This window comes from Cladophialophora psammophila (genome assembly GCF_000585535.1).
Source record: "Cladophialophora psammophila CBS 110553 chromosome Unknown aczJe-supercont1.28, whole genome shotgun sequence".
In the NCBI taxonomy this organism is placed as follows: domain Eukaryota; kingdom Fungi; phylum Ascomycota; class Eurotiomycetes; order Chaetothyriales; family Herpotrichiellaceae; genus Cladophialophora; species Cladophialophora psammophila.
In genome coordinates, this window is record NW_006912949.1 from 148,419 (window position 1) to 173,309 (window position 24,891).

The 24,891-nt window shown below is 50.3% G+C and overlaps 9 protein-coding genes across 9 annotated transcripts; 4 read left to right on the plus strand and 5 right to left on the minus strand.

Annotated features, from left to right (window-relative positions):
• Nucleotides 1–504: 504 nt before the first annotated feature.
• Nucleotides 505–2,504, minus strand: A1O5_11743 (replication factor A1; the record flags this gene model as incomplete). The annotated part of the gene is made up of 4 exons (XM_007752314.1): nucleotides 505–598; nucleotides 648–2,081; nucleotides 2,133–2,328; nucleotides 2,408–2,504. 4 exons carry the CDS (start codon nucleotides 2,502–2,504, stop codon nucleotides 505–507), a joined length of 1,821 nt encoding a protein of 606 aa, XP_007750504.1.
• A 629-nt stretch (nucleotides 2,505–3,133) lies between these two features.
• Nucleotides 3,134–4,264, plus strand: A1O5_11744 (uncharacterized protein; the record flags this gene model as incomplete). Its single annotated transcript, XM_007752315.1, has 3 exons — nucleotides 3,134–3,959; nucleotides 4,002–4,106; nucleotides 4,170–4,264. The coding sequence occupies 3 exons, from the start codon at nucleotides 3,134–3,136 to the stop codon at nucleotides 4,262–4,264; spliced, it is 1,026 nt and encodes a 341-aa protein (XP_007750505.1).
• A 371-nt stretch (nucleotides 4,265–4,635) lies between these two features.
• On the minus strand, nucleotides 4,636–5,155 carry A1O5_11745 (calmodulin; the record flags this gene model as incomplete). Its single annotated transcript, XM_007752316.1, has 3 exons — nucleotides 4,636–4,670; nucleotides 4,746–4,958; nucleotides 5,017–5,155. 3 exons carry the CDS (start codon nucleotides 5,153–5,155, stop codon nucleotides 4,636–4,638), a joined length of 387 nt encoding a protein of 128 aa, XP_007750506.1.
• An 864-nt stretch (nucleotides 5,156–6,019) lies between these two features.
• On the plus strand, nucleotides 6,020–7,128 carry A1O5_11746 (syntaxin 16; the record flags this gene model as incomplete). Its single annotated transcript, XM_007752317.1, has 2 exons — nucleotides 6,020–6,042; nucleotides 6,096–7,128. The coding sequence occupies 2 exons, from the start codon at nucleotides 6,020–6,022 to the stop codon at nucleotides 7,126–7,128; spliced, it is 1,056 nt and encodes a 351-aa protein (XP_007750507.1).
• A 6,173-nt stretch (nucleotides 7,129–13,301) lies between these two features.
• A1O5_11748 (uncharacterized protein) lies at nucleotides 13,302–14,468 on the minus strand (the record flags this gene model as incomplete). The annotated part of the gene is made up of 2 exons (XM_007752318.1): nucleotides 13,302–14,088; nucleotides 14,143–14,468. 2 exons carry the CDS (start codon nucleotides 14,466–14,468, stop codon nucleotides 13,302–13,304), a joined length of 1,113 nt encoding a protein of 370 aa, XP_007750508.1.
• Nucleotides 14,469–15,718: 1,250 nt separating this feature from the next.
• A1O5_11749 (uncharacterized protein) lies at nucleotides 15,719–17,154 on the plus strand (the record flags this gene model as incomplete). Its single annotated transcript, XM_007752319.1, has 3 exons — nucleotides 15,719–15,732; nucleotides 15,809–16,602; nucleotides 16,649–17,154. The coding sequence occupies 3 exons, from the start codon at nucleotides 15,719–15,721 to the stop codon at nucleotides 17,152–17,154; spliced, it is 1,314 nt and encodes a 437-aa protein (XP_007750509.1).
• A 950-nt stretch (nucleotides 17,155–18,104) lies between these two features.
• Nucleotides 18,105–19,301, minus strand: A1O5_11750 (uncharacterized protein; the record flags this gene model as incomplete). Its single annotated transcript, XM_007752320.1, has 3 exons — nucleotides 18,105–18,340; nucleotides 18,623–18,678; nucleotides 18,748–19,301. The coding sequence occupies 3 exons, from the start codon at nucleotides 19,299–19,301 to the stop codon at nucleotides 18,105–18,107; spliced, it is 846 nt and encodes a 281-aa protein (XP_007750510.1).
• A 1,071-nt stretch (nucleotides 19,302–20,372) lies between these two features.
• A1O5_11751 (uncharacterized protein) lies at nucleotides 20,373–22,074 on the plus strand (the record flags this gene model as incomplete). Its single annotated transcript, XM_007752321.1, has 2 exons — nucleotides 20,373–21,315; nucleotides 21,368–22,074. The coding sequence occupies 2 exons, from the start codon at nucleotides 20,373–20,375 to the stop codon at nucleotides 22,072–22,074; spliced, it is 1,650 nt and encodes a 549-aa protein (XP_007750511.1).
• Nucleotides 22,075–22,353: 279 nt separating this feature from the next.
• Nucleotides 22,354–24,330, minus strand: A1O5_11752 (uncharacterized protein; the record flags this gene model as incomplete). Its single annotated transcript, XM_007752322.1, has 7 exons — nucleotides 22,354–22,514; nucleotides 22,584–22,879; nucleotides 22,956–23,137; nucleotides 23,206–23,625; nucleotides 23,706–23,932; nucleotides 24,005–24,119; nucleotides 24,166–24,330. 7 exons carry the CDS (start codon nucleotides 24,328–24,330, stop codon nucleotides 22,354–22,356), a joined length of 1,566 nt encoding a protein of 521 aa, XP_007750512.1.
• Nucleotides 24,331–24,891: the final 561 nt, after the last annotated feature.

The window sequence follows — 24,891 nt, forward strand, 5'->3', positions numbered from 1 at the left end:
ACAGAGAGATCGCAGCCTCCAGATCGACGGCATACGTGTCACAGATGAAAGATTCGAGGAGATCGCGAGAATGGAGCGGGGATATGCTTACTTTGGCTTTTTTTCTCTGTTTCTCCTATTAGCCTGTCTTCAAACCTCTACAGGGAAAGAATACCTGGTGAAGTACGACGTACTCGACGAGTTTGCTGATGACGCCATTACTAATTAACACTTCCAACGCTTGCAGACTAGTGTCAAACTTCCACCGGATGCATCGTTATTGGCTTCAATATCAAGGTCCATTCCTCATGCCACATTCACATTGTAGGTATCATACATTGCCTCTGACAAAGCATCCTTCACCCTAGCTCCTGGGTGGCTTGCTTATTGTATTCGGGCGATAGCTCCGCACACACAAGCTTTTTAATCGAACTCAGGTAAAGGCTTATCATCCAGGTATACCTCCATCTGGGCCTCAGTTGCTCCATCCATACATCAATTCCACCGACCGAAGCCCTCTTGCATTTAGTCAATGTTGTATTGCTTGATCAGGTCGATTAACTTCTGCGATTCGGCCACATAGTTCAACGGTGCTGCCGAAGTTACTTGATAACGAACCCTGGAACCCGAATTAGTTCAACCCTCGAAAGCATCGTAGTTCGCCTTACCGTTGTTGTTCCTGGAAAGTATCGAGCTTCGCCTTGCACTTCCAGTTCCATGTCTTGCAATTTGCCTCCGAGAATATCTCGGCGAGTCTCTTCTCGTCCACCTCCCTGGTCTCCATCAACTCATCTGCAGTCATGCCAATGATCATTCGTCCCGTCTCGTCGAAGCAGCTGACCCAGAGTTGACCAGTGTGATCGCTAATGTTGACCGACATGATATATCGGTATTGAGGTTTAGGGTGGGTCTTGTCACATCGTTCGCAGCGCCACTGACCGGGATCGATTTCAATGACTTTCTTGTTGCATCCCTCTGACAAACATGCTGGGTAACAGAAATTGTCCTGCTTGATGTACTGTGTTGAAGCCTTGACAGAAAAGAAATCTGCGTTGTCCGACATGCCCAGTTGCTCTTCTTTGACTTGCGAAATAGTTTTGAATGGATCACCTCGAGAACCGCCGGCAGCGGCAACAGTGCCTTGGATGTTGGCATGTGTCGCGAAGTTTCCACTTCGACCTTGGTCCTCGTACCAGCCTTTCAATCTGTGTGCTTCAGGCATGTCGGGATTGGCGGTCACGGAGCCAGAACTGAGCAGACTCAAGCTGCGTCCGCCGAAATCGGAGACTTTGACACCTTTGAAAGCAACAACTGATTCAGGTGGAACGTCAAACGAGGCAGCAGTTTTCCCCCAAACTGTCAGCCGTACCGAGTATCCAGTATTGTCGACCAGAGTGAGCTCTCTCTTGTCATACGGTTTGCTCGTGGTTTTCGACGTGATTTGAGAAGTCTCGCCGACGTCCTTGAGCACTCCAATGATGTCGATGGTCGTATCTTTCTCCACAGACTGTAAGTCTGCGATTGTAGTGAAGTTGTATCGAACCTGAGGGACCCCGTCCTGCTCTTCCGCTTTCTCGACGGTGGTGTCTTTTTCAAAGTGAAGCTCATAATCGTTTGCCAGATTTGAAAATTGTTTCTTCGCCAAAGTGACTCTGCAAGGACTAGAAATGTAGTAGACGCTGCCTTCTTGGAATAGATCATATAGCTGATCACACTGGTCGTTGAAACCAGTAGCGCGGATCTCGCCACTCTCATCCAAAAGGTTCACACTGAACAGCTTGCCCTCGCCATTGCGATTATGCCATGTCTTAATGTCCGACTTGCTCGTGCAACGTGCCTTGATAGTCCACTTGTTTGAGTATGGCGAAATTGCCTCAATGGGGTAGATGTTTGCATGAGCTGATGACGAAGGCTTCGTGTGAGCCATGGGTCGGCTTTGTTTCGGCTGCTCTTGCTTGACCCCATAGAATCCATTGCTCGTGATCGATGTAGGGTAGGCTTTCTCCTCCTCTTCGGCTTTCAATTCCAGTGGTTTAGGGTCACCTAGTTTCTCGTGCTCACCATACTCTTCGAGGACTTTGATATCGGTCACGATGAGGATACTACGGTGGATTGTCAGTATCATCGCACGCCAGAGAAAGAGTCCATCCTACCGTTTCGCCTTGACTTTGTTCGCAGAGTAACCCATCAATTGCACGAGGACTCCTCTGCGTAGGATCTTCTCCTCGACGAGTTGATTCTGGTGCACTGCCAGCATCGTCTGGATGTAGTTCTTGGTGTCGCTGAAGATAACTCTGTGACGTTCTTGGCCGCCTTGTTGAGTAGCAATGGGCTTGATCTGAACGCACTCTGTTTGCTGTTAGCCTTTATCGAGAATGCCGAGGACTACGAACACATGCGGTTCTCGAAACACGAAGTGGTAACTCACGCATGACGGGGTGCTCAACTCTACCCGGACGATCTTCAAAAATGTCTGCGAGCGAGCCAGCATCGACGCGCGCGAGCGCAGCAGCGGGGGAATTCATGGCTTGAACTGGGAGACGAATTGAACGGACAAAGACTAGAAGCGGTGGATGGAGGGAGATATTGGTGAGTGAATAGTAGGAGATGGCCTTTTGGTGCCTGCGTTCACCGGCGCGTTTCCACGCGTTGAGTGGTTTCTGGCCGCCACCACCGCATCAGCCTCGTAAGTGGCGCAAACAACTTTTGTCTGATAGAAAGTCCATCGTCTGACGCCGCACTTTTCTTCACCCAAATACAATCCCTCTCAACCTCATAGTATATAGCTCGCATCTTTAGTGCGAGTAGAACATTCTCAGTGTCAATCAACTCAACTTCTTGCCACCACAGCATCTGGCCATCTAACGCTATGAGACACACTTGACCATTTTCCATCGAGATAGGTTTCTTCGAACGCGACTGTCCACGAACTCCCACGTCAGACCTGCTAATTAAGCAGATTGCTTCGAGGGACGCTCGACGGATCGATCGTATCACCTCACTGCATTGCATTCGACCCCCACCGTAGCCGACAATTGAACGTCCCTGCCTCACCGAATGCTTGAGTCTTCATTCACAGACAGTCATCTTGCCCTTGAGTAGACGTCAGTTAAATTCTAGGAGTACAGCTTACCTGTCACCCATCTATGAAATCATGGCCGATGCTGAACTAGCAACCAAAGCTCCTGAATCCGACGCAATGGAAGTCCAAGGCGAACCCTCTGTTGTCTCGTCCGCAGACTCCAAGGCTCAAACCGGCGCCAGCATGGGGGAACACTGTGTCACAGACCGCCCGGCGCCTGACAATCGTCAACCATCCGGCGAAATGTCCAAGATGGGCGACGTCGATGTCTACATCTCGAAACCTGCTGATTATCCCAAGACCCCTGCAAAGCTTCTCTTACTCCTTACCGCCGGTACGGGTGTGCACTCGGTAAACAATCAGATCCAAGCAGATATGTTCGCCGCCGAAGGCTTCGTGGTGATCATGCCCGACCAGTTCAAGGGTGATCCGGCGCCGAGTTCCAACAAGACTACCATGCCCAGCTCTCCCAGTTCTCCTGGGGAGCCGCCGCAGAGTCCAAGCATCCTCGAACGAATTAAGCTTGGTGCCGCGGAGACGGCCAAGTCATTCCTTGTGGACATGTGGCTGGCCCGCCAAACACCAGAGAAAGTCCTCCCCATCTTACTACAGGTCATTGAGACATGCAAGGACGAGTACGCCGATGCTGTCGCCCATGGAGAAGGGATCTACAGCGTGGGCTATTGTTTTGGGGGAAAGTACGTGTTCATGCTAGCCGGCGAACATCCCGATCCTGTCATACAAGGGCAGGCGGCGAAGGATGAAGAAGAGGGGATGATTAAGAAGGGGCCGCTAATTAAGACGGGTGCTGTGGCTCACGCGACGATGGTGACGCGGGATGATTTGAAGGCTGTTAGGATGCCGCTGACAATGGTTTGCGTCGGCAAGTCACACGGACGTGTTTGCGCTGTTCGCATTCATAGCTAACGATCTTTATCAGAGAATGACCCTCTATTTCCTGACGAAGTGCTGGAAATTGGTCGAAAACACCTTGCAGCAAGCAGCATCGAGCATGAGATCAAGATATATCCTGAGGTCCCGCATGGTGAGTTTCGATTTTAAACACATCTCACATTGTCCAAGGGGCCAGCCACTAAACCCGACACAGGATTTGCGGTGTACGGAGACTATGATTCGCCCGCAATTAAAAGAGCTCAGGAAGCAGCTTTTCAACAGATGCTGAACTGGCTGAAGTCGCACTAATGCTTCTTTCCTGTTCGAGGATGATTGACGGCAATAGATGGCTCGCACGAGCCATGAGGATACCCAGGAATCAACAGTGAACTTGGCGGATAACATAGTCGGGTCTACAACATCGCATTGGGCTGCAGGAGACTGTTCAGGTGGGTTCCATTGTACCTCGCTCAAGTACTTCAGGGGCGCACTTTGCCCAGGACGCCTGAATCATTTCAGAACTGGTCTTTATGAAGCAGAAACTGGAAGATCCCGCTTTGCCAACACCATCCAGGAGCTCTTCTCACCACCTTGTCGACGGCTCTCCACATTGTAGAAGCCCTTACCCTTGCTCCTGTCCACTGTTCTGCACCCGTGATGGGTTCTTGTCGTTATTTCGCTCATTTCTGCATCATCAATTGCACGAATTCGTTGTCTGCATTTTGGGCCGATCAGTCCTGATGCAGCAGACTCTGGATAGACAGGTGAAAGGAGAACATATTTTGCTTACAGTCAATGCGACCATCACCATCCTGATCCGCCTCTCGAATCATCTCATCCACTTCGTCGTCCGTGAGCTTTTCGCCGATTGAGGTCATGACGTGACGCAGTTCGGCGGCAGAAATGAAGCCGTTGTTGTCGCGATCAAACACCTTGAATGCCTCTCGGATTTCCTCCTCGGAGTCTGTGTCCTTCATCTTTCGGGCCATCATCGTGAGGAATTCTACCCAATTTGTGAGCCAAATCTGCAAACGACACTGATATTGACTGCTCCTTCGTACCTGGGAAGTCAATGGTGCCATTGTTGTCTGCGTCCACCTCATTGATCATGTCCTGGAGTTCCGATTCTGAAGGATTCTGGCCGAGGGATCTCATCACCGTGCCCAGCTCTTTTGTTGTGATTTGTCCTGGATATCTCATGTTAGATCTCATACCACCCGAGACCAGCAACGAGCTCGGCGGGGTTGCAAAGGGGTCAACATACCGTCGCCGTCTTTGTCCTGCAGGGTTGTTCGTCAGCATTCAAGGCAGCAACGTAGATGGCAGACAGACGTACAAACAGAGAGAAAGCTTCCTTGAATTCAGAGACCTGTTCTTCGGTCAGGGAGTCCGCCTAGATTCAAGAACTGTCAGTCCGTGAGCCAATAGAGAAATGTTTCACCACTGCAGCCGCAGTCGCAGTTGCCATGTTTCGCCATACCATGGTGGAAATCGATCACGAAATAGTGGGCGTTGCAGTCGGGGTCAAGTGCTGGTGGTGCGCAATGGTAGGAAAGGGGGTATAAACAAGTTTCGTTCCTCAGCGGAGGATATATTGTTCGACAGCAGCTGAGGCGGCGGCGTAACTGGAAATGCAGGGTTACAGGTAAAGTTGTTCTTGGAAAGGGCAGGTCTCGAACTCCACTGGATTTGGCGCTGGCGCTGGAATTTGGCCCCAAGCTGAAAGGGACAAAAGGGAGAAGGATTGCGGGAGGATTTCACGATCTCCGGATTATTGATGTTCCGCTTCCTTCCTTCGTCACCGATCCGCAGACTGATCAACTCGCTGCTGCTCGCTCGCTCATTCGCATCGGCTGCCTGTGTCGTGCAACGTATGTTCAATGCTGCTTTGACAATGCTTGCTGCTCCCATGCCTCTGAGGTCGTGAGAAGCATTTGAATTGCATCTTCCTTCCCTGTTCGGCGGCTGCACTGCACGCACGACCAGCATGCCAGTCAGAGCAACCCAGGATCACACGGAAAACGCCAGACGCATGTGATCCGATCAATTCCACCAGATCTCAATATGTGGAGAGACCGGACGAATCTGTATAGTTCAAAATCCCCTGTTGCAAGGAAAGAGTTTTCTGACTGTCATCCAGTTATATCTCCTATCGCCAGTCATACTCCCATCATCCTGCCAAAAAACCGCGATTCCCATCCACCTCGAATGGCTATGGCGACCAAGGCTCAGAAGAGACCAGGGGTCTCATGTCCGTCGGGGCATACGAGAACGACGGCGATGCGGTCATAGAGATGGATCTGCTCCCTCCCCGTTGGATTGATGTCCAAGATGAGGTCGGCGACATTCTCAAGGATATCACTCTCAAAGCTGCAAAATTGGACAAGCTTCATTCAAAACACGTGCTTCCGGGTTTCGATGACGAGTCGATCAAGCTGCAGGAGGAGCGCGAAATAGAGATATTGACCACAGAGATCACGAGAGGCTTCCAGGAATGCCAAAAGGCCATCAAGCGCATCGAGAGTATGGTGAAGGAGGCCAGAGAGACAGGGAACCTTCAAAAAGGAGACGAGATCATGGCGAAGAATATCCAAGTCGCTCTAGCATCAAGAGTTCAGGAAGTTAGCGCCACATTCAGGAAGAAACAGAGCAATTACCTGAACAAGCTCCGTCAACTGGGTGGCTTCGAATCACCAATTGGGCGTTCTCCGACTCCAATCCCAATTCAGAACCCATACTCTGACCCAGCCCTCTTAGAGTCAGACGCCGACAAAAGACTGGGGCAATCAGCATTACAGCAAACTGCGCAGAAACGACTACATAGACACGACACCGCAATTGCACAGCGAGAACAAGAAATCAACGATATCGCCAAAGGCATCATCGAGTTGGCCGACATATTCCGCGACTTACAGGCCATGGTCATCGACCAGGGCACAATGCTTGATCGCATTGACTACAATGTGGAACGAATGGCTACAGACGTAAAAGGGGCGGAGAAGGAGCTCATTGTTGCCACCAACTACCAACGACGCAACACCAAACGCAAGATTCTGCTCTTATTGTTGCTTCTTGTCATTGGCATGTTTGTCCTCCTGATCATCAAGCCTAAGAGGGGAGCACAACCGGTGCCGCCTCCTGCATCACCTGCAAACCCAGACAATCCTCCTTAGAGCGGTATAGGGACGGTATACAGTACATTCGGAAAATATCTCTGAAGGCACAAGGGAAACTCTCACCATTCACTCCAGCCTGGACAACATCATTGTTATTGAAGTGTCAAATTTGACAGAGGTGTTGCATCTGCTCGCCTCATCAGACGTCAATCTCTTTCCTTCCCTCTCTAAGTCATCCGGAAAAGTTCATTCACCGGATCTTGGTCTATTTTGATAGGCCATGCAAAGATGAAGTCCACAAAGGCGCGTTCAACAGAATTGCAGGAAATTCAGCAAAAACCGCACACCGAGACGGTCATGTTGCACGTGGATGGTTAGATTCTTTGGCATGTATTACAAGTTTCTGGCGAGACGCCTCCCCAGCTTCGCTGAAAAAAGAGCCAGACCCGAGGCTGCTTGGTCATGACATGATGTAAGTATGGACCATGAAGCGCGCTCTTTTTTTGGACCGTTTCGTTCGCTAATACGTACTCAGAATGTCGAGGCTTGTCATTATTCTACATATGAAAACCATTGGGATGCATTCGCCCTCTTTTCTCGAGAAGATTTGTATTAACACATGTGTTGAATCGATCGCGTCTGTTGTCTCCTCGTTATCGAGTCTTAGAATGTGTTGTACATGGCTTGCTGTGCCAGCTATCCCATTGGAAGATACTGGGATAGGCCACTGGGTAATGGCGCAAATTTAACTCCGTCAAGGTCTTTGTCAGCCTCCACATTGTACTTGGTTGTCGATGTGGTTCATGGTGCCATCATTCTCCTCCCTACTCAGAAAAAAAAAAAAGGAACAAGACGCCACCGTTACCGCTTCCTGGCTCTCGCTGTGGTCTCTCCTTGTTGTCGATGGTCCGTGCATCGCGAGACTGACGATCGATCCGCTAACCGCTCGTCGTCCTGAGAACGTCTTATGGGTGTTGTTTGAGAAGTTTGTTTGAAAGGGCTCTCGCGGCTCGGTGGAAGGTCAGTTCGCTCTCCGGATGCTGTTGTCTGAGACCGGATTGGGGATTGGTGGCTTCGAATTGTAGGTGACTGGCCTTTGTCTCCCTTTGGCTCAGAAACTGCGTGGCTCTCCTGACGTTGAGGCTTGCGACTTTCAGCTGAGGTGGATTGCTGTCGAGGGTCAGATACATTTGGACGTTTCAGCCGGGACCTAGGCACTTTGGGTCGCTGGCTATCGATCTCGGTTCTTTAACCCTGGTGCGAATCTGGTGGTGCATTGCCGCCCCACGGTGAAGACTGTTCTGCTCTGTTTGGCAGTTTCGCAACAACTTTATCAATCGGCCTTCCAAACCTTGGTCATCTTTAGATATTGTTCTCGCAAGTTTCTTGGGTTCCATGCTTGAATGACTCTGGTATTCGCGGAAGTGAAGTTGAACCACGAGGCTCGCGTGGAAAGATAGGGTTTGACCGCGTAATCGTTGGGCTCTGCAGCAAGCCTCGTGTTGCATACTGGTATCTTCCAAGGAGAATGCTCTTGAGCTGGTGGATGTCTGTTGCAGACACCGCCTGTTGACCGGCTTGTCTAGACGTTTGCTCCTGCCTTACTGGATTACCATGATCCAGCGAAGCAGTTTGGACCCTCCTTGCGCATTTCTGACACAGCTTCCTTTCGTCGATGCGGTGCAGACCGGCTTCTTCTTTGGATAGACATCCTCTGTGGATCACAGGAGCTGCAGATAAATTACAATTTACAAATATTCAAATCAAGCCTCGCTAACCCGGGAGTGCAGGCAGTTGGAAAACTGTTCTTGCGTCGCATATTTTGTAGAGACAACCTACGTCCACAGCCTCAGCTCACCCATTCTTTCGTTCGGCTCCCAGATGCACCGGGGCACCACAAATTCTTGCGTTGACTTCGGTGTCCCAGCTCTTACATAGTAAGGGACACAAGTCTAATCGAACGACTATCTCTGGGTTTTTGGGACAACCTACGAATTCTAGCGCTGCTCCAATACACCTTCCCCAAACAAATACCTCAGTCGCTCATTCTTACACTCTTACTTAAAGCTTGAAGGTTTTGCCAACTTTCGTGCTGCCAGTCGACAGGTTAGAAAAGGGCCATGAGCATACACAAACAGAGGGAAGTTATGTTGAGGCATCCCAGTAGGCTTATGCATATGTATCAGGGCCGATTCGACCTTCTTGACGAGATCCTGTCAGAAGGTGAGATCAATCTGCGCAACGACGTGTTCTTCCCCTCGCTGGCCACTCGGACTCTGTCGATCCGAATGCATTTTGCGAAGCTCTCGTTTTAAACACAAACTCTGACATCCGACAGAGGAGAAGAAGTTCCTCGAGCGAGCCAAAATTATCAAGGATTATGTGGGGCTTTCGTGGAAATTTGCAAGGACGAGGTGCAGTTTGATCAACCATCTGTTCTCGAACTCATCGAAGGCCTGCATAAGACAACCAACCAGAATCCATACGAGGATCTACTGGGGATTTGTATCACCAAGCTACGACAAAAGTAGTACTCAGATTGGCAGACAGTCGCTAGACTATTGTGGTCGAACACTTTCGGCAGTGAAAAAGTCCCAAAGGAGCTTGGATTCTAGACTCAAGAGTCGGCATTGTACAACCATGCTTGCCATAATTGGTATACCCACGCTATCAGCCTTTCACAGTTCCCTGATGACATTGTGGAGGACCTGCGTGGCTTCTTGACTTGTAATGAGCTTGTAACCTGGTCTGAGAACTTGTATTTATTGCGCAACAAGTCCAGGCTGGAAGGACTGCTAGTTGTAACGGAACTCAGGCTGTGGCATGCTAACATTGACCTGGATGCCGATCCACAACTCCCCGTCCCGGATATCTTCATCGCTGCGCACGAGAATCCGAGCGACGACCTGAAAAGGAATGCTGGAATCGTGCTTGCCAGATTCCCGCCTCTCATGCGCATTGGCTGGTTTTTAAACCGGGGAGCCAAGTCTTTTTGCCGAGCTTGAGGAAGACCTCGTGTATAAGAGGGCCGTTGTGGAGGGGTTTGTGAAGTACCTTGCTTTGTCCGAAAGACCCCATGACTCTGCAAGCGTAGCTCACCATGTACTCGGACTACTTCGTCAGCGCACTATTCCTGGACTTGGTCCGCGAATTTGCCGGAAACGTGCAAGAAGCCAGCCGTCTCTTCCTTGACCTTCAGTCGTTCGGATTCCGGTCGTATTTCTCTTAATACAAATTGCCGTAGCGAACCATCAGAGGTATGGAGTCTGCAGGGCGTTTATGGAAGTACGGAGTGGACTAACGGGGTTACCAAAGATGACACCTAATTACCCGGTAGACGAACTGTCTTCATCACTTCCATAGCTATCCCTGGGAAGTGCGAGTAAAGTCGCTGAACCTTGTCGAGAAAGTCGGAGACCTGATGGGGTGAGTGGGCCTGGTGGCCCACCTGCCGTCGCCAGCCCCTCCATTCCATTCGTAGTTCGTCTCCACAGACAGAGCCCCAACTTTTCGCGTACTATATAGTCTTTTTTATCATAAATCCTTTCAAGAAGTGGCCGGGAGGCAACTTGGGTTCATTCGGATCCAAATCACCTCATCGGCCTTCATAGCTCAGCGGTAGAGCGCGACACTAGTACTGCTAGCCAACACTCAAAATGAGAACACTAGCTCTCTAAATGGGAAAAAGCTAATAAAACTACTGGAATGTCGAGGTCTTGAGTTCGACTCTCAATGGAGGCATTTTTTTCTCAACCCAACTTGGGTACTTTTTTTTCTTCTTTGAATTAGATTGGATTGCTTCGGAATGGTTCGACTTCTTCTACTTTGCCCTTGCAAGATAATCTGTGCACATTCCTATTTCTTGGTAGGTGGTGCTGCTATGTAGTTGGAAAGAAATTCGTTGGACACTGCCAAGACGCCGAGGACAGTGAGAATACTCTCTTCGCGTGCTGTGGTATTTTTACAGGCATATCGGTGGTCCAAGATATCTCAACTGGTTCGGGCTATTATAGTACCATTTTTGGACCAATGTTGGTGTCTGGATTGGTACATGGCTAGGTCTTGGGAGTATTCAATGCAGCAGATTCAACTTCACATTTACGACCAATGATTCCGCACATCAGTCTACCCTCTTGCAGTGTAAGAAATGCGAAAATCCAGAGAGAATTGCCGCAGTCTTGTTGTAGTGCTACCCAGTCCCCTCAGACCCCTTTGTCGTGTTGAGCCAACTTGAATTGATTGATTGTAAAACGGAATCGAATTGTCTGTCGTGGGTAGAAAGGGTGCCGCAGTGCCAAGCCTTCTAACACCCATATGAAATGAGACGCAAAAGTGTACCCGGTACCCAGTATTAGAACTAGCCAAATCTATGTGGTCGGGGAGGCTGCTTTTAAAGACATCTTTACTAGTGTCTCGGCACTTTCTCTTCTGCTATGACAGCCATGCTAACTCCAGCTAGGTAAAGTGGAAATACCTCCATAAGGCGCACGTCCTCCGACCCATCTTGTCTATTTCGACTCTCTAGGTCCAATAGCTATGTATCTGAATAATATAGACTCTTTGGGAGTGTAGAATAGTGGACAGTCACCAACGACAGCGGGCGTCAATCTCAGGGGGATCAACTGATTCCCTGGAGAGCGCAACAAAGTTTCCCATTTCACAAATAGGATTCCATCAAGTACGAGAGACAATAGAGCGGTTCGGCGGTGACATACCTAGGCATTTTGGGGCCAGTAGCTTTATCGTCGTCCATCTCTCACGCTGAGGACGCCTTGCTTGGCCTTGTGAGCCCGTCTCCCCATTCTTGTGCCTGCACCTGTCACCGGTCTCATTGCCCAAGCACCGACCAGGAATTCGGGAATGCGGGGATGCCGTGTTCTGCCTTGCCGCGACATGAAGCAGTGTGTAGAAATTTTAATCACAGAGGCGGCTCGCTCGCCCCAAACTAGAAACCTGTCATAATATAACACTTTTAAAAGTTATGCCCGGTGTGGTCCCAGGAGCAGATTGTTGCGGCGGCTTCAGATGACGCTTTACGACGCCCAGCAGCAACCATCATCTCTCTGCTGGTTTTCGTGGTTGAAGCCTTGCCACAGAGAACTAGCGGTCCGTTGTCTCGCTGCGCTTTGCTCTACTCTGTATGGCACAGCATTACCCCCACAGGGTACCTTGTATATGCCTAGAAAGAAGCCTAAGTGAAACAAGCTCGCGAGTTCAAGGTGAATAAGCAACCACGCGCCAAGAGCCGCGGCCAGAGAGTTCAAAGCCTCATGTAGCGTGATGCGAGGCGAACACATCTTTCCTTTCTCCTGCCTGGGGAATTTTCCTGCCTGAATTTAGGTTGTTGGGGGCCCGACTGACCAGAAGGCTGAATACGTGTTGACTGCACCCTCTGGCACAGAAGGTATTCAAACAACCTACTTCGAAGAAAATCATGGCTTTGGAAGTGATAAGAATGCTCCCAGTAGGCGCTAATGAGATCAGATTTGTGCAAGTCGCCACAAAACACGACAAAAGCAGCCGTCGATACCACAAACAGGACTCGCCCTGCCAGCAGAATTACGCTCCCCTCGAGATTGCTAAATGCTTTAGTCTTGGGAGAAACGTGCCTCAGCAAAACCAGTCTTGGGATCGATTGTTGAGAGGGGCCTTCGGGGAATGATGGCAAGAAATCATCGCGCTCCATCTTTGTCTACTGGCCTTATGTGCCACCGTCCTCGTCCTATACCCAAATCAGGACGAACCTCCCCCGAAAGTCTTTTTCAAAATCCCAATCAAGACATTGCTTTCAATACCCTCTAGTGTAGTGAGGGCAGCCATAACGTTTGTCCTCGCAATCAAAATAACCCTCAGGTGTGAACAAAAGCCTTCAAGCGGGAAGGTCCCGGTGGCAGTGTAGCCTCAGGCGAGGCAGTAGATCAGAAAAGTGGATCGGTAGTTTGACGAGGCTGTACAAGGTTGAATTGGTCGGGGTGGTGATAACGAGGTCATGGTGTTTTAGATACTGCTAATCTCCTATCGGCAGTTGCGGAGTCCCACAGTCTAACACATGGTGGTTTATGTCCACTTATTTACAGCCAGTTGGCAGGTATGTACGAGGTAGTTTAGACAGCTGTTCGGTCGGTAATTCGCCGACTCGACCATTCGACGCAATGTTTGAAAACCCGCGCCTTCTCTGCCACTTCTCCTCTTCTTCAGGTACTCCGTATCAAATCAAAAATTCACCGCAATTAACTCACAAGCAACAAATCGGCAGCTACTACTGCCATCCCTATCCAGAACCTCGGCCCGTGATTGCATGCCTTATTCGTTTGCATGGTTGCTGAAGCAGTAGGCGTCTCGGTAGGAGTCGTGCCGTCAGGTGTTGATATCACGACGACACTGACAATTTCAATGGTGTTGACAAGAGTTACGGATCCCGACGGGCCATCGGCTACGATTGTAGCGAGTGATGTTATTGTGCTCTCTTGAATCTCTAGAGTTTGGGAGGGTAGATCAGAGGTTCCCTCGACAGCCGTAGCCTTGGGTACCCCTGCTGCCGTCTCCGAAGCGGGGGAAGGCTCTGGTTGAGTGTTCGTGGCAAATGAGGCCTCTGAGGAGGGCTGTTGAGCACCGTTCGAAGATGGTTTAGTCTGACCTGTGGTAGCGGGTGAAGATCCACCCTCATATGATGTCGATGTCGGCGTGATGAATCTCGCTGTCAATTCAGCAACAGCAGGCGCTATAAAAGGCGCAGTATTGCACGTCTGCAGGGCGGCCTCAGTCGAGAAAAAGGATTTGAATGGTTGAAACATTCCACCGACTAGATACATGGTTGAAAATAAGAGGCCTCCAGGATCGGGCCCATAACTGTTGGTAGGCGTCGTAAAGGTTGATGGTTGTGTCCCGGGGAAGTCAACTACAATCACTGTATCGGCATTGACTGAGCAGGTAGTAGTTCCACCTGCATCCACTGTGGCTAGCGTTCCGTTCCACGTGTACCTATCAGGATAGATATTGTACACCGTAGGGAAAGCGCTGCAGCGAGATTAGCCTCGCATGGTTCTTAACAACGTGATACTCAAAACATACATGTCGGTGGTGTGCATTGTGCCGGTGCTCCAATATGTCACTTCAACAGTCTGCGTACCCTCGGCGTTGGTGTTTGTGGGAATGGTATAGCCGGCCGGTAATTCATTGAAGACGGTGGAAGTTTTGGTAGTGTCCAGGTCGGTATTGATAACTTGGACAACAGTAGCCGCAACTATTGTGGTGTCGAAGGCTCGTGGGGTCCATATAAGCTGGTACATATTGTCAACTGTCGCTGTACAATCTGCTTGGCATGATTGGCCGATCACTGTTCTGATATTAGCTTGAGCCCTAGGCTGGATCCGCTTGCGTCCAATGTCACTGACCATAATGAGACGATAGCCAACACAGCAACAGAACTGCATGAGCAAGCGTACATCTCGAGCTCCTCATCTTTTGCATACGCAGTGGCGGAGGTGATGGGAGTCAAGGAGAGCAGAAGCATACAGATAAAAGAAAAGACAAGAAAAACTACCCCCAAGTCCGTGAAAGATGCTAGAGACGCGGCTACCAATCGAATATAAGGCTGAGATCCCTCCATGTCATCTCTGCGCAGCATCTCCGGTTTTTTTTCCACGTCTTAAAATGCCTTGTCGCCGGAGTTTCATGACCTCCAGAAGGGGCTGTGCAAGGTTCCAGAAGGGGAACATGGCTTTTTGTAGAGAACGAAATTATCGCAAACACGAGCTGCAGGAGGTAGATAGTTCCTATGGCTGCTTTCGCGATATTGTGGACTCACCTCCATAGACATTTTCGGAATTCTTGAGCGGGCAAAGCGGGTCGCGGGATAAACCGAACGCCAAGGGCCTTGGCAAATGGCCGCTCCAATCTCCACTGACGGTGCTCTATTGACCGAATGAGAGAATGCAGGCATTGTAATTGGGCTGCGGGAAACTGGCTTTGCCAATGCTAAGATGCGCCAGCTGGAGTCGTCTCCTCCAGGAGATGTGCCTTGTTGGCTTTCAATGTGCAAATTGCACGCAAGATATTGGTAAGGCTCACTGCACGTAGAGCCTTACACGCTGTCTACATCCCTCAGCCTCACCCCCCCTGCATCATCAATCTTTACCTTCATAATGGACCGTCGTCTGGACAGCCATAGTCTGCTATGGCTGCTATAGCAGACTTCACGATATCCACACCAGAGTGCGATTCTGTTTTATGGCTGACTGCCAGTCAGTCTCAGGCGAACAATTAGTTTCCTCTGCTTTCAATCTCTCCCGCTATTGATCATCACTGGTTGTTTCAGATGTCGCATCAACACAGTGATCATCAAGCAACCTTGGTGGGAGAAGGAACGAACCTCCTTGGGCGTGACCGTGCAGAAAGCCACACGAGAACAGGGGAGCATACGGCCGAAGCGTCATCTTCAGAGACAGCTATCGGTACATTCAATCATGAAGGGTCGCATCGAACAGCTTCAACCACGGGGAACTCTGCGTCTCTGTCGGCGCGCTCTGTGAACCCAACATTGCTTGTGCTCCAACGGACAAAGTGGGACATTGTCCTCATCGTAATCACAACGGCGATATTTGTGCTCACAGCATGGTTTGCACAAGCAACCTTCTCAGAGTCGACAATGACGAGCCTTAGGTATGACATCCTTATTGTTGTTGTTGTAAAAGTGTTCATTACCTTTTTTGAGGACTGACAGAATATTCTGGAGCAGATCAAATACCAAGAACCTTCTGCACATTGACATATCCAACACCCTAACGATCCTCAGGTTACTGGAAGGAGTGCTCTCCGTCTACACTTCGGCCGTGATGCTGAGGGCATGCGAATTACTACAATGGTCTCTTTCTAGCAGGAGGGACGGTGTTGATGCACTGCGCTTGCTCGGACTTTCGCCAACGACGGGCATTCTTGGAAAAATCGGTCTTACCTTCAGCAAACACGCTTCCTGGAAGGATCGATTGGCCGCAAGTACGAGAATTGGGCTGTCGAGTGCGGTTTGGATTTCCGGGGTCGTATTGTTCGCGCGGACGCAACTAAAGGTGGTATATGACTCCGTAAGCACTTATAACGTCACGGCCGGTGTCGGCCAGTTCAATGGATCATACATACCCGAGTACCTGCAGCAATACCAGCAAACAAACACTGGTTACGAATTCGTCGTATTGCCATATTCAACCGTGGTCACAGCATCAAACCTAGTTGTCAACCCGATGCATGCAACAGCCATAGATCCAGCGACGTGTGAAGGTGGCATGGTCTGCAATGCATACCTGATATCGGGCGGTTTGATCATGACAACACCATGGCCACCAACAAATTATCCGTTGTATCCAGTGGTGACAATCCCAGGCGTTCCATCACTACAGGTCGACTTTGTCCGAGGGATACACAATGACACATTCATCGATTCTACGGATTGCCAGGTATTTGGTCAACAAGGGTTTCTGATCGGCATCAAATTCTGTCTCGCACGGAGCCAGTCGGCGGTGGGTTCATTATTCGCAGGTGGGTTGAGACATTTTTCTCGCCGTGCATATACTAATCTTCTCAGGCATTTTTGTTTGCACTCAAGGAATAGTCGGGAATGAATGCTGGACAGAACCGAAACCGCCGGAAGTCACCACAACCTTCTCGATCCACCGCCGTCTTGCCTCAGTAACAACCGCGAGATCTAATTTCTCGATTCTCTCCATCGACGAGATCACCGATCCCATGCAAGACACCGATCTTGATGTTGAAGGGCTCAAAAATGCGTTTGCATGGCTCTTTAATTTCAGCGCAGCAGGAATCCCTGCCCCCGCTTCCATTGCGCAATACTTCTGGACAGTTCAGGACCAGTTGGAAAGTGAATATTGGTCTATTGAGCCGTATCAGACCTTCCACAGTATCTTAGCCTTCCCGTTTTGGCTGTTCAATCCCAATAACTTCGGAAACGTTCAGCTGGAAGCAAGAAACATTGTGGCGGGGCTGCCACCTGAGTTTTACACGAACGCCTCGATTGGTGCTCCTTATGAAAAAATAGTCGTCGATCGGTATGGCCCCACTGCTTCATTGTAATATAGCTAACTTGGAGCAGTCCAATGTTCATAGTATTTTGCGCTCTGCAGGCACTGGTCCAAGGTATTGTGTGGGCTGTCCTGATCTGGCTGTGGACAACAGGCGCATATCTCCCAGAGCTCTCCTCATATCCATTAATCGATTTCGCAACCAAAACTCAACTTGTGGACACATCTCAAAGCACAGCCGGACCTTGGTCCACCCGGAGAGCAAACCAAATCTTGGATCACGGTACAACCGATCAGTCCATTAGAAAAGCTTTGATGCACGAAAGAGTGACGGTTATCAGGGGCGAGGATAATACGAACCTTCGAGCAAAGGTGGAAAGAAAGGCCGCATCATCTTCTGCTTTATCATTGCCACGAGTTGAGCCTGTTGTCATTAGCGTGGGTGTCCAACGGTCAAGAACGGCATGAACCTGAAGCAGCGCTCTCAACAGTGACAATCCGCTCTACCTGAGGAGGGATTACTAGGGCGTCTCTAAGATAGAATTATTACTACTTCCATTGAACAGCGCAAACTAATGAGATGCACCAAGACATCATAGCTGCCTATTAGCGACTGCTTCAGGTACTTCCAGGTTTATTTGTTAGGATACGAGTACCTCGTACTCCGTGAGTAGTGGAGCGTCACACCGAAAGTCTCGAATGGTGAGCCACATACGAAATGTCCAAGGGCATGTGTCGCATGACACTTTTCACGAGGCCATTCTCAAGACCAGCCTGGAGGCACCCCTTCGCTCGACATACTCTACTACTCGACTCGTTGAGTCTCTCTTCTCTTCCCTCGAGTCTTCAGATGGACGCATATTACTCGATAAAACCACTGCCCGCCACAGGACATGCCACATTCTCTCACCTGCAGGATCAGAATCTTATGAAAATAAAGAAACGACGTTGATTTCCCGTCTTATCCGGCGCTTTCTGTCTCTAACTCGATATTCCTATCTCCTACGACACCACCTCCACCTCCACATCCGTGCTGTTACTCAGCTTCTCGAACTGCTTACAGTTCTGCTCATACTGCTTTAATTTGTTCGTGACAGCTGCATAGGCGTCCGAGCCCAGAATCACGTGCAATGGTGGGGTTTCCAATATCGCCAGCTCGTACATTGCTTTCGCGCCCTTGATGGGGTCTCCGGCTTGTGTCATGTGGCGTTTCCCCATGCGATCGGCGGCGTCGAGATCTAGAGGGTGAAAAGTGGATTCGGTCAGCGAGAAGCTTTATTCCAGGCGAGGACGTGTCGCATGCAAGAGTGAATCATTAGACCCATTGTGGTGGAAGCTCTCCTCTCCCCCTCCCCAATAAATGACAGGCAAGGGAATGAGGGCAGATATAAGAGTATTCCATGGTCATGTCCACAGCACAAAATTGACTGATGAATGCGGAGAGCATGGTGATTATAGTGAAAATAGAAATGTCAAGGTGAGGATTGAGAAGTTATGCTTTAAGAAGAGGGTCGACGTACGGTCATATAAGGGGTGACGGTTGGCAAATACCATGCTTCGGCCTGCCCAATCGGTTCTGGAGAGCTGTTATTGACTTGACCATTGTATAGGTTGCAGCGTCAGAAGAGGTGTTGAAGACACGTACCTGAACCCACCCGGCTCGATTACCGTGAATTTTACTCCCCACTCAGACTTCACCTCTTGACTGACGGCCTCAGTGAATCCTTCAACAGCCCATTTACTCGCGCAGTAGACACTGAACAGCGGAAACCCTATCTGGCCTGCGATGCTGGTAACTTGTTGGATTAGACCACCGGGTGGACTCTGGCCGTTACGCATCGTCTCCATTGCGGCGCGAGTAACATCGAGCACCCCGAAGAAGTTGATGTCCATTTGCTGTCTGATTTCAGCGTCGTTGTACTCTTCAAAGCATCCTGCAAGTCCATAGCCGGCGTTGTTGACGACAACGTCGATGCGGCCGAATTTCTCGAGTCCTTGTTCAAACGCCTTCTGAATGCTCTCTTTGTCCGTCACGTCCAGTCGAACCACGAGACAATTGTCTTCGTTCGCGCCCTCGAATCGTAGCTGCGACGGGTTCCGTGCGGTGGCCACGACATAGTCTCCACGGTCGAGGACCTCTTGGGCATAGTAATGCCCGAAGCCGGTGGAAGTGCCGGTAATGAAAAAGATGCGTGGCATCGTGCGGGAATGGTTCTGCGACTGTGTAGTGGAGGACGTTTGGCTGCTGCGTGGCTACAGGAACCGACCCATGCGATGGCGACTGCAGTAGCAGGCTGAATTGGATCCCTGAACAGCAGACTTGCTAGCTTTTGATACCCGGAGCACGGATACATGGAGTCCATGGCCTGTTGCTGGACTGCGGTGTGACCTCTGCTTTTGTTCCATGATGTATTCGTTTACCCATGTTGTATATTTTCTCCCCGAAAACACCGTCCATCGCCAGCCCGGTATTAAGATTGTCTGTGCTCTGACTTGTCGTAGACCTTGTCGTTCCAACTCCTGTTCTAGATTATCTCCGACGGTACTGTCCAACATGGTGGTAGACTTGAGGTCCCACGTGATCGGCTCCGATGACAAACTTGGCTGACTAACCTCAGCCGAGGCTGAAGCCCCTTTGCGGCCTCGACCCTCTTCTTCGATTTCTTTTCTGTGATCGTGATGCACAGCCAGCTCCGGGTCCTTGGAATGGACATGGACATACTGCTGTCGTTGTCTAATAACGGGATGGCGCGTCGCAGACAATTCACCAGCTGTGACCCCTGCAGAAAATCTCGGATTGGGTGTGATGCTGCCATCTGCGAGGGCTCATGTACCAACTGCATACGCCGAGGGAAATTTTGCACCTTCGACGTAAGTATTTTCACCTGTCGCATATCGTGGGATATGTGTGTGACAGATGTAGTGGATCGACCAAGGCACCAGTAGTAGTCGGTCTGAACGCCGGCGTCTGAGAAGGACGGCGAAAGAAGCCTCAACAGGTGACAGAAGGCGAAATCTCGCACATTCGACATCCACCTCCACGAGCGTTCTGCATTCCCATTCAGACCATGTTGTGGCTCGGAGACAGCAGGCGATGACGCTGCATCATATGCTGTGGGACATCTTCACCGCTCTATTCGAGCCTCAACTAGGCTTGTGGATCGGAACCTACTGTAATCCTTTCAAGGGGCTTGACACTGTAGGGATCCTTCCTGGGCCGAAAATGTGCGCTGACGGACGCAGGCCCCCAACGCATTGGTCTCAAGGCTGATGGTGACACTGGACAACTTCCCCGCGACGCCCTTTGACAAACAAACAACACAGAAACTTGGATTTCCCGACATATCATTGGATGCCGAAGACGAGTCGGAACAAGACGCCCTCATCAATCAAGCTCTCATCAGTGCTGTGCACGCATTCTCGGCTCGATGGCTTCCAACCGGATATTTCCGTAAGGGCGCCGAGACCAGTCCGCAAGAGTCGAATGCGATGAAGGAGTATTTTATGGAGAGTATTTGGTCACGAGCGCATCAGGATGTGGCTCGCGTACTTACCAGGCCCAGCTATCGGTCGATTCTTGCTCTGTACCTCTTCGGCACTACGCCGTTCTCGTCTAAAAACAAGGACGGGCGGATAGCTGATTATTGTTTCGAGAGTGCACTCCGCCACTATGTCCATCTGAGAGCAAAAGCCTCCATTGCAACGAGATTCCCTTCGTCAGCACGCCAACAGACATATGACCCAATGGTCAATACACCCCATATGAGCAAGGCCCAAGGAGAATATATCCACTTGCAGGACACGGCGTATTGGTTTGGAATCGTAATCGATGGTTCTCGGGCGCTGACAAGATGCCGACCTTCGGTCTTACTCCCTGGATTCTGCGGCGAGCCGCAAGTGTGGGAACCCGTGAGGAAGCAATCTGAAACCTTTGACACAATTTACCGACCCATGCAGTCATCGAAGGCGATGTTGACCGATGAGACCGTCCTGGCCATGATCCAGTACGGATCCTCATGCAAGACTCTTTTCTGGAAGGTGGTCTCCCGAGTCCAAGACTGTCTTGTCCATCGGTCTATCGAGATTCCGCTGGAAACACTGATGGAGAGCGTAGTGCAAGAGATGAACCGCTTTGAACGTATTTTTGGGCCCTTTCTCGATAAATGCGCAAGGGACCACGTTTTCCTGTCGGAAAAGTCGCGCATCAGCTACTGTAAGCGTTATTTCTCCTTGTACACCTCAGCTATTGACATTTTCCTCGACAGTGATCCTGAGCCTGCATTTCCACCTGGGTGTGCTTACTCTGGTTGATACCTTGGAGGCACAGTCAGGTGTGCAGGTTCCCTGTCAGCACATCGACATTGGCGAGTGTAGGCTCTCATCTACACGCACGGTTGTGAACACCATCAATATGATGTTGCTGCCACCTGAATCCTACAACAGCGAGAACGGTGCCAATCTCATTTTCAAGGACCCGTATCCAGAGCATACAAGGAACGCGCTTGTGAGAGCAGCATACTCTGTCCTGACTTTGTTCAGGACCATGTCTGTGACCAGGCACGCTGCGGAGATCATGGCCTCCTCCTTGTTCACCGGCCTCGAGGTCCTGACCCAAGTTTCATACACCGCAGCCGAATCCCTCGACGGTCTGCATGGAGCGTATTTGGAAACTGACTTGGTTGTCAGACACCGACGGACGGACACCTCAGCCCATCTTACAGCGCCACTTTCTTCTCCCTGTGACAACCCGGTTTCTCACGAGATGTTCGAAGAGGAAACCGTCAGGCAGCTCGACCTTGCAGGGGACGATCCGTCCTTGGTCAAAAAGACCATCGAGCGCCACGAGACCCACCACCGTCCTGCTGCCGACGACTTTGCCTGGTTTGATCTGTCCGAGATCGATCTTACTTCCATCATGCAAGATTGGGCATTTGAGGTGTGTGAGGGCTTCCTTATAAACAATTTATCTTGAGCCATTTACACAGAACACAACGAACTAACAGCAAAAATTAGGATTGCTTTTCCACGGGGTAAATCAAATAAGATTCCCTGCGCTAGGCTGAACGCGATAAGTGGCAGATGGGAAAGTTCCTTGACTAAAGTCACACGTGCCCAGCTAGAAGATTTCGTCTTGCGGCACTTGCATAGTAGTCTTCCAAGTTTCAGAGAAAGGGCGTCGTTACATACCCGGTAGGAAGATGATGAACGATTAGCCTCTTCCACTTCCTCATCACTATGTCACAATATCGGTTCACCATTCTTTCTCGACAACTTGGCCGCTCATCTGATCTTTCTCATCATGAGTCCTGGCCATCACCTGGGGCCCGAGGATGCTGGCAGCGGCGACCGGGCTGAAGGCGAGGTTCACTTCCTCCAAAGTCTTATCCTTTGTCTCCACCATCAGAAAGTAGGCTGAAGATGGGAAGAAAATTAGTCTCGGTGTTTGTGTTCGTCAGTCGACTCCAGTAGGAGGGCGCTTACCATAGGGAAATACAAGCGCATTGAAGATGATGTAGAGAATGAAGATCTTGTACCCAGTAGCGGTGAAAGATATTGGACCCGTGAAGACAGTGAGGAACGTGAAGAGCCAAGTCGTGATGCCCGCGACGCCCAGTCCGACGTGCCGCATGTGCAGTGGCAGAATCTCGGAAGGATACAGCCAGCTCATGGGTAGCATGCCGAAGGCAAAGCCAAAGAAAAAGACGATCAACATGACCATCCCTGCCCAGCCGGCGCTCTCACTGCCGATCGCAATGGAGATGGTAAATCCAGTCATGCTAAAACGAATTGCGAGTTAGTGATTTGCCTTTCCCCTTCTGCAAAACAGTTGAAATCGAGCGGGATATCACCCACCCGAGAGTGCAAATCGTGGTGCCAATCATGAGTGTCGGTCGGCGTCCCCATCGTTCAATGGTAAGCATTCCGCAGGTGGTGAAAGCGGCCCACGCGACTTGAATGATGGCAGCAATCATGATGGACTTGAGCGCGTCGAACTTCAGGTCGATCTCAAACAGATTGTTTGTATACGGAACGATCTCACTTTCTGTTAGTCCATGGTATAGAGCAGGGTGAAGAGACAGCGGGTGACGAAGCAAAGACGTACCACGTTCAAGCCGCTCATTTCCTGCAGCATCATAACCAAAAAGCACAGGCGTAACCGCCTACCGAGCTTAAGGTCGGTCGTGTCCCAGAACATAGCCTTGATGCATTGAGTAAACAGCCGAAACCCCTTCTCTTCGCGTTTTTCTTCATCGTCAACCTCAGCTTTGAGTGCGGCGTAGGTTGCTTGTATAAGCTCTGAATGCTCTGTCTGGTCATACACACGAGCCAAGACATTGTTCGCTGCTTCGACATAGCCCCGAGCATACAGCCATCGAGGTGATTCAGGGAGCAAGAAGATGGTCGCCTGAGTTTGGGACTTAGCACATCTCTGAAAGGCGAGCTGGTAACGGTTAGGAAACCATACCGCTGTAAATGTACCAAAAAAGCCCTGGAAAGCAGCAGGGAAGCGCCATATAAATTCCTGATTTGTGGTGTGTGAAAGCAAGCCAAAAACCATCCAGTCCGCCACGACGATACCGAGATGCATTCATGTCAGCAAACGTCGTTTGAACACTTCGCCATTGCACTTACTACTGCAAGTGTGAAAAGTGCAGCAATCAAAATACCGCGTCTGTTGGGTTTCGCAATTTCTGAGGCGAGCAACGGAATGGTGCAGCTTACGAAGCCAACGCCAAAGCCTGCAATCAGTCGGCCGGCGATCATCTGGGCGAGGCTGAAGGACGTGGCTTGCAAGGCAGCACCAATGACGAGGAATAAACAGCCGATGACTATGAGGCCGGCCATGTCAGTTCAGACCGTTCCAAGCTCGATTGTAGTGGAAGAAGTTGTTTTGCACCGACAAATAAGCCAACGTCGGCCGGTACGATAGCCAATTAGCATTGTTACAGCACTGCCAAATATCGCACCAACGGAGAAGATAGCCACTATGCACCCAACTATAAGAGGGTCGGTCTTCTATTGATGGGTTAGCCATGAGCTATGACAGAAGAAGCAGATGAACAATTACTCCCATGTGATGGAGAAGCGAGGGATTGTTTGACAGAGCTCCGACAACAGCCTGATCATATCCGAACATCGTGAATGCAATGCCGCAGCAAACCATGTAAGCCGTGACCAGCGCATTTCCACGCAGACTTTTGATGCCGAGAATATTTGGTTGCCACATAGCGATGTAATCATGAAACGTTCTGGACAAAACACAAACCGATCACTACCTATCTTTGGTTGTCAAGAACGCGACGGGGCGGGAGAGCCAACCCTCCTTTTTATATAGAGCAGACCACTAGCGCGAGCGGGAGCAGAAACAGAGATGGAGGAGATTCAGCTTCAACTGAGACCGGAAACACCGTGACATATCCTCGCGTACTCATGCCGAGCTTGAGCGAAGGGTCCGAGAAAGGCAGATTGCGCTTTCGAGGCTCGCGCTTCGCCATCGCAGGGCAAGACCGAGGATTCAACCCCATACACAAGCAGTTCCGGGCCTAGTCTTGTGGCGGGTAGCAGAACACTAGGGGATCCTTGGTGTGTTAGCCAGTGAAGCATTCCTGCTGGCGTTCGATGGGCAAGTTGTAGACAGGACATTGTAGAGATCTCGGACGCGATGTCCCTTTTTCTTGAGCCTCCAACCCGCTCACGTGATTATCACGTGGACGACTCCGAGACAGTTCCCACGTACCCAGCAGGGACCGAACAGACAAGAGTCCACTGGCGATCAATCACCAGTTCT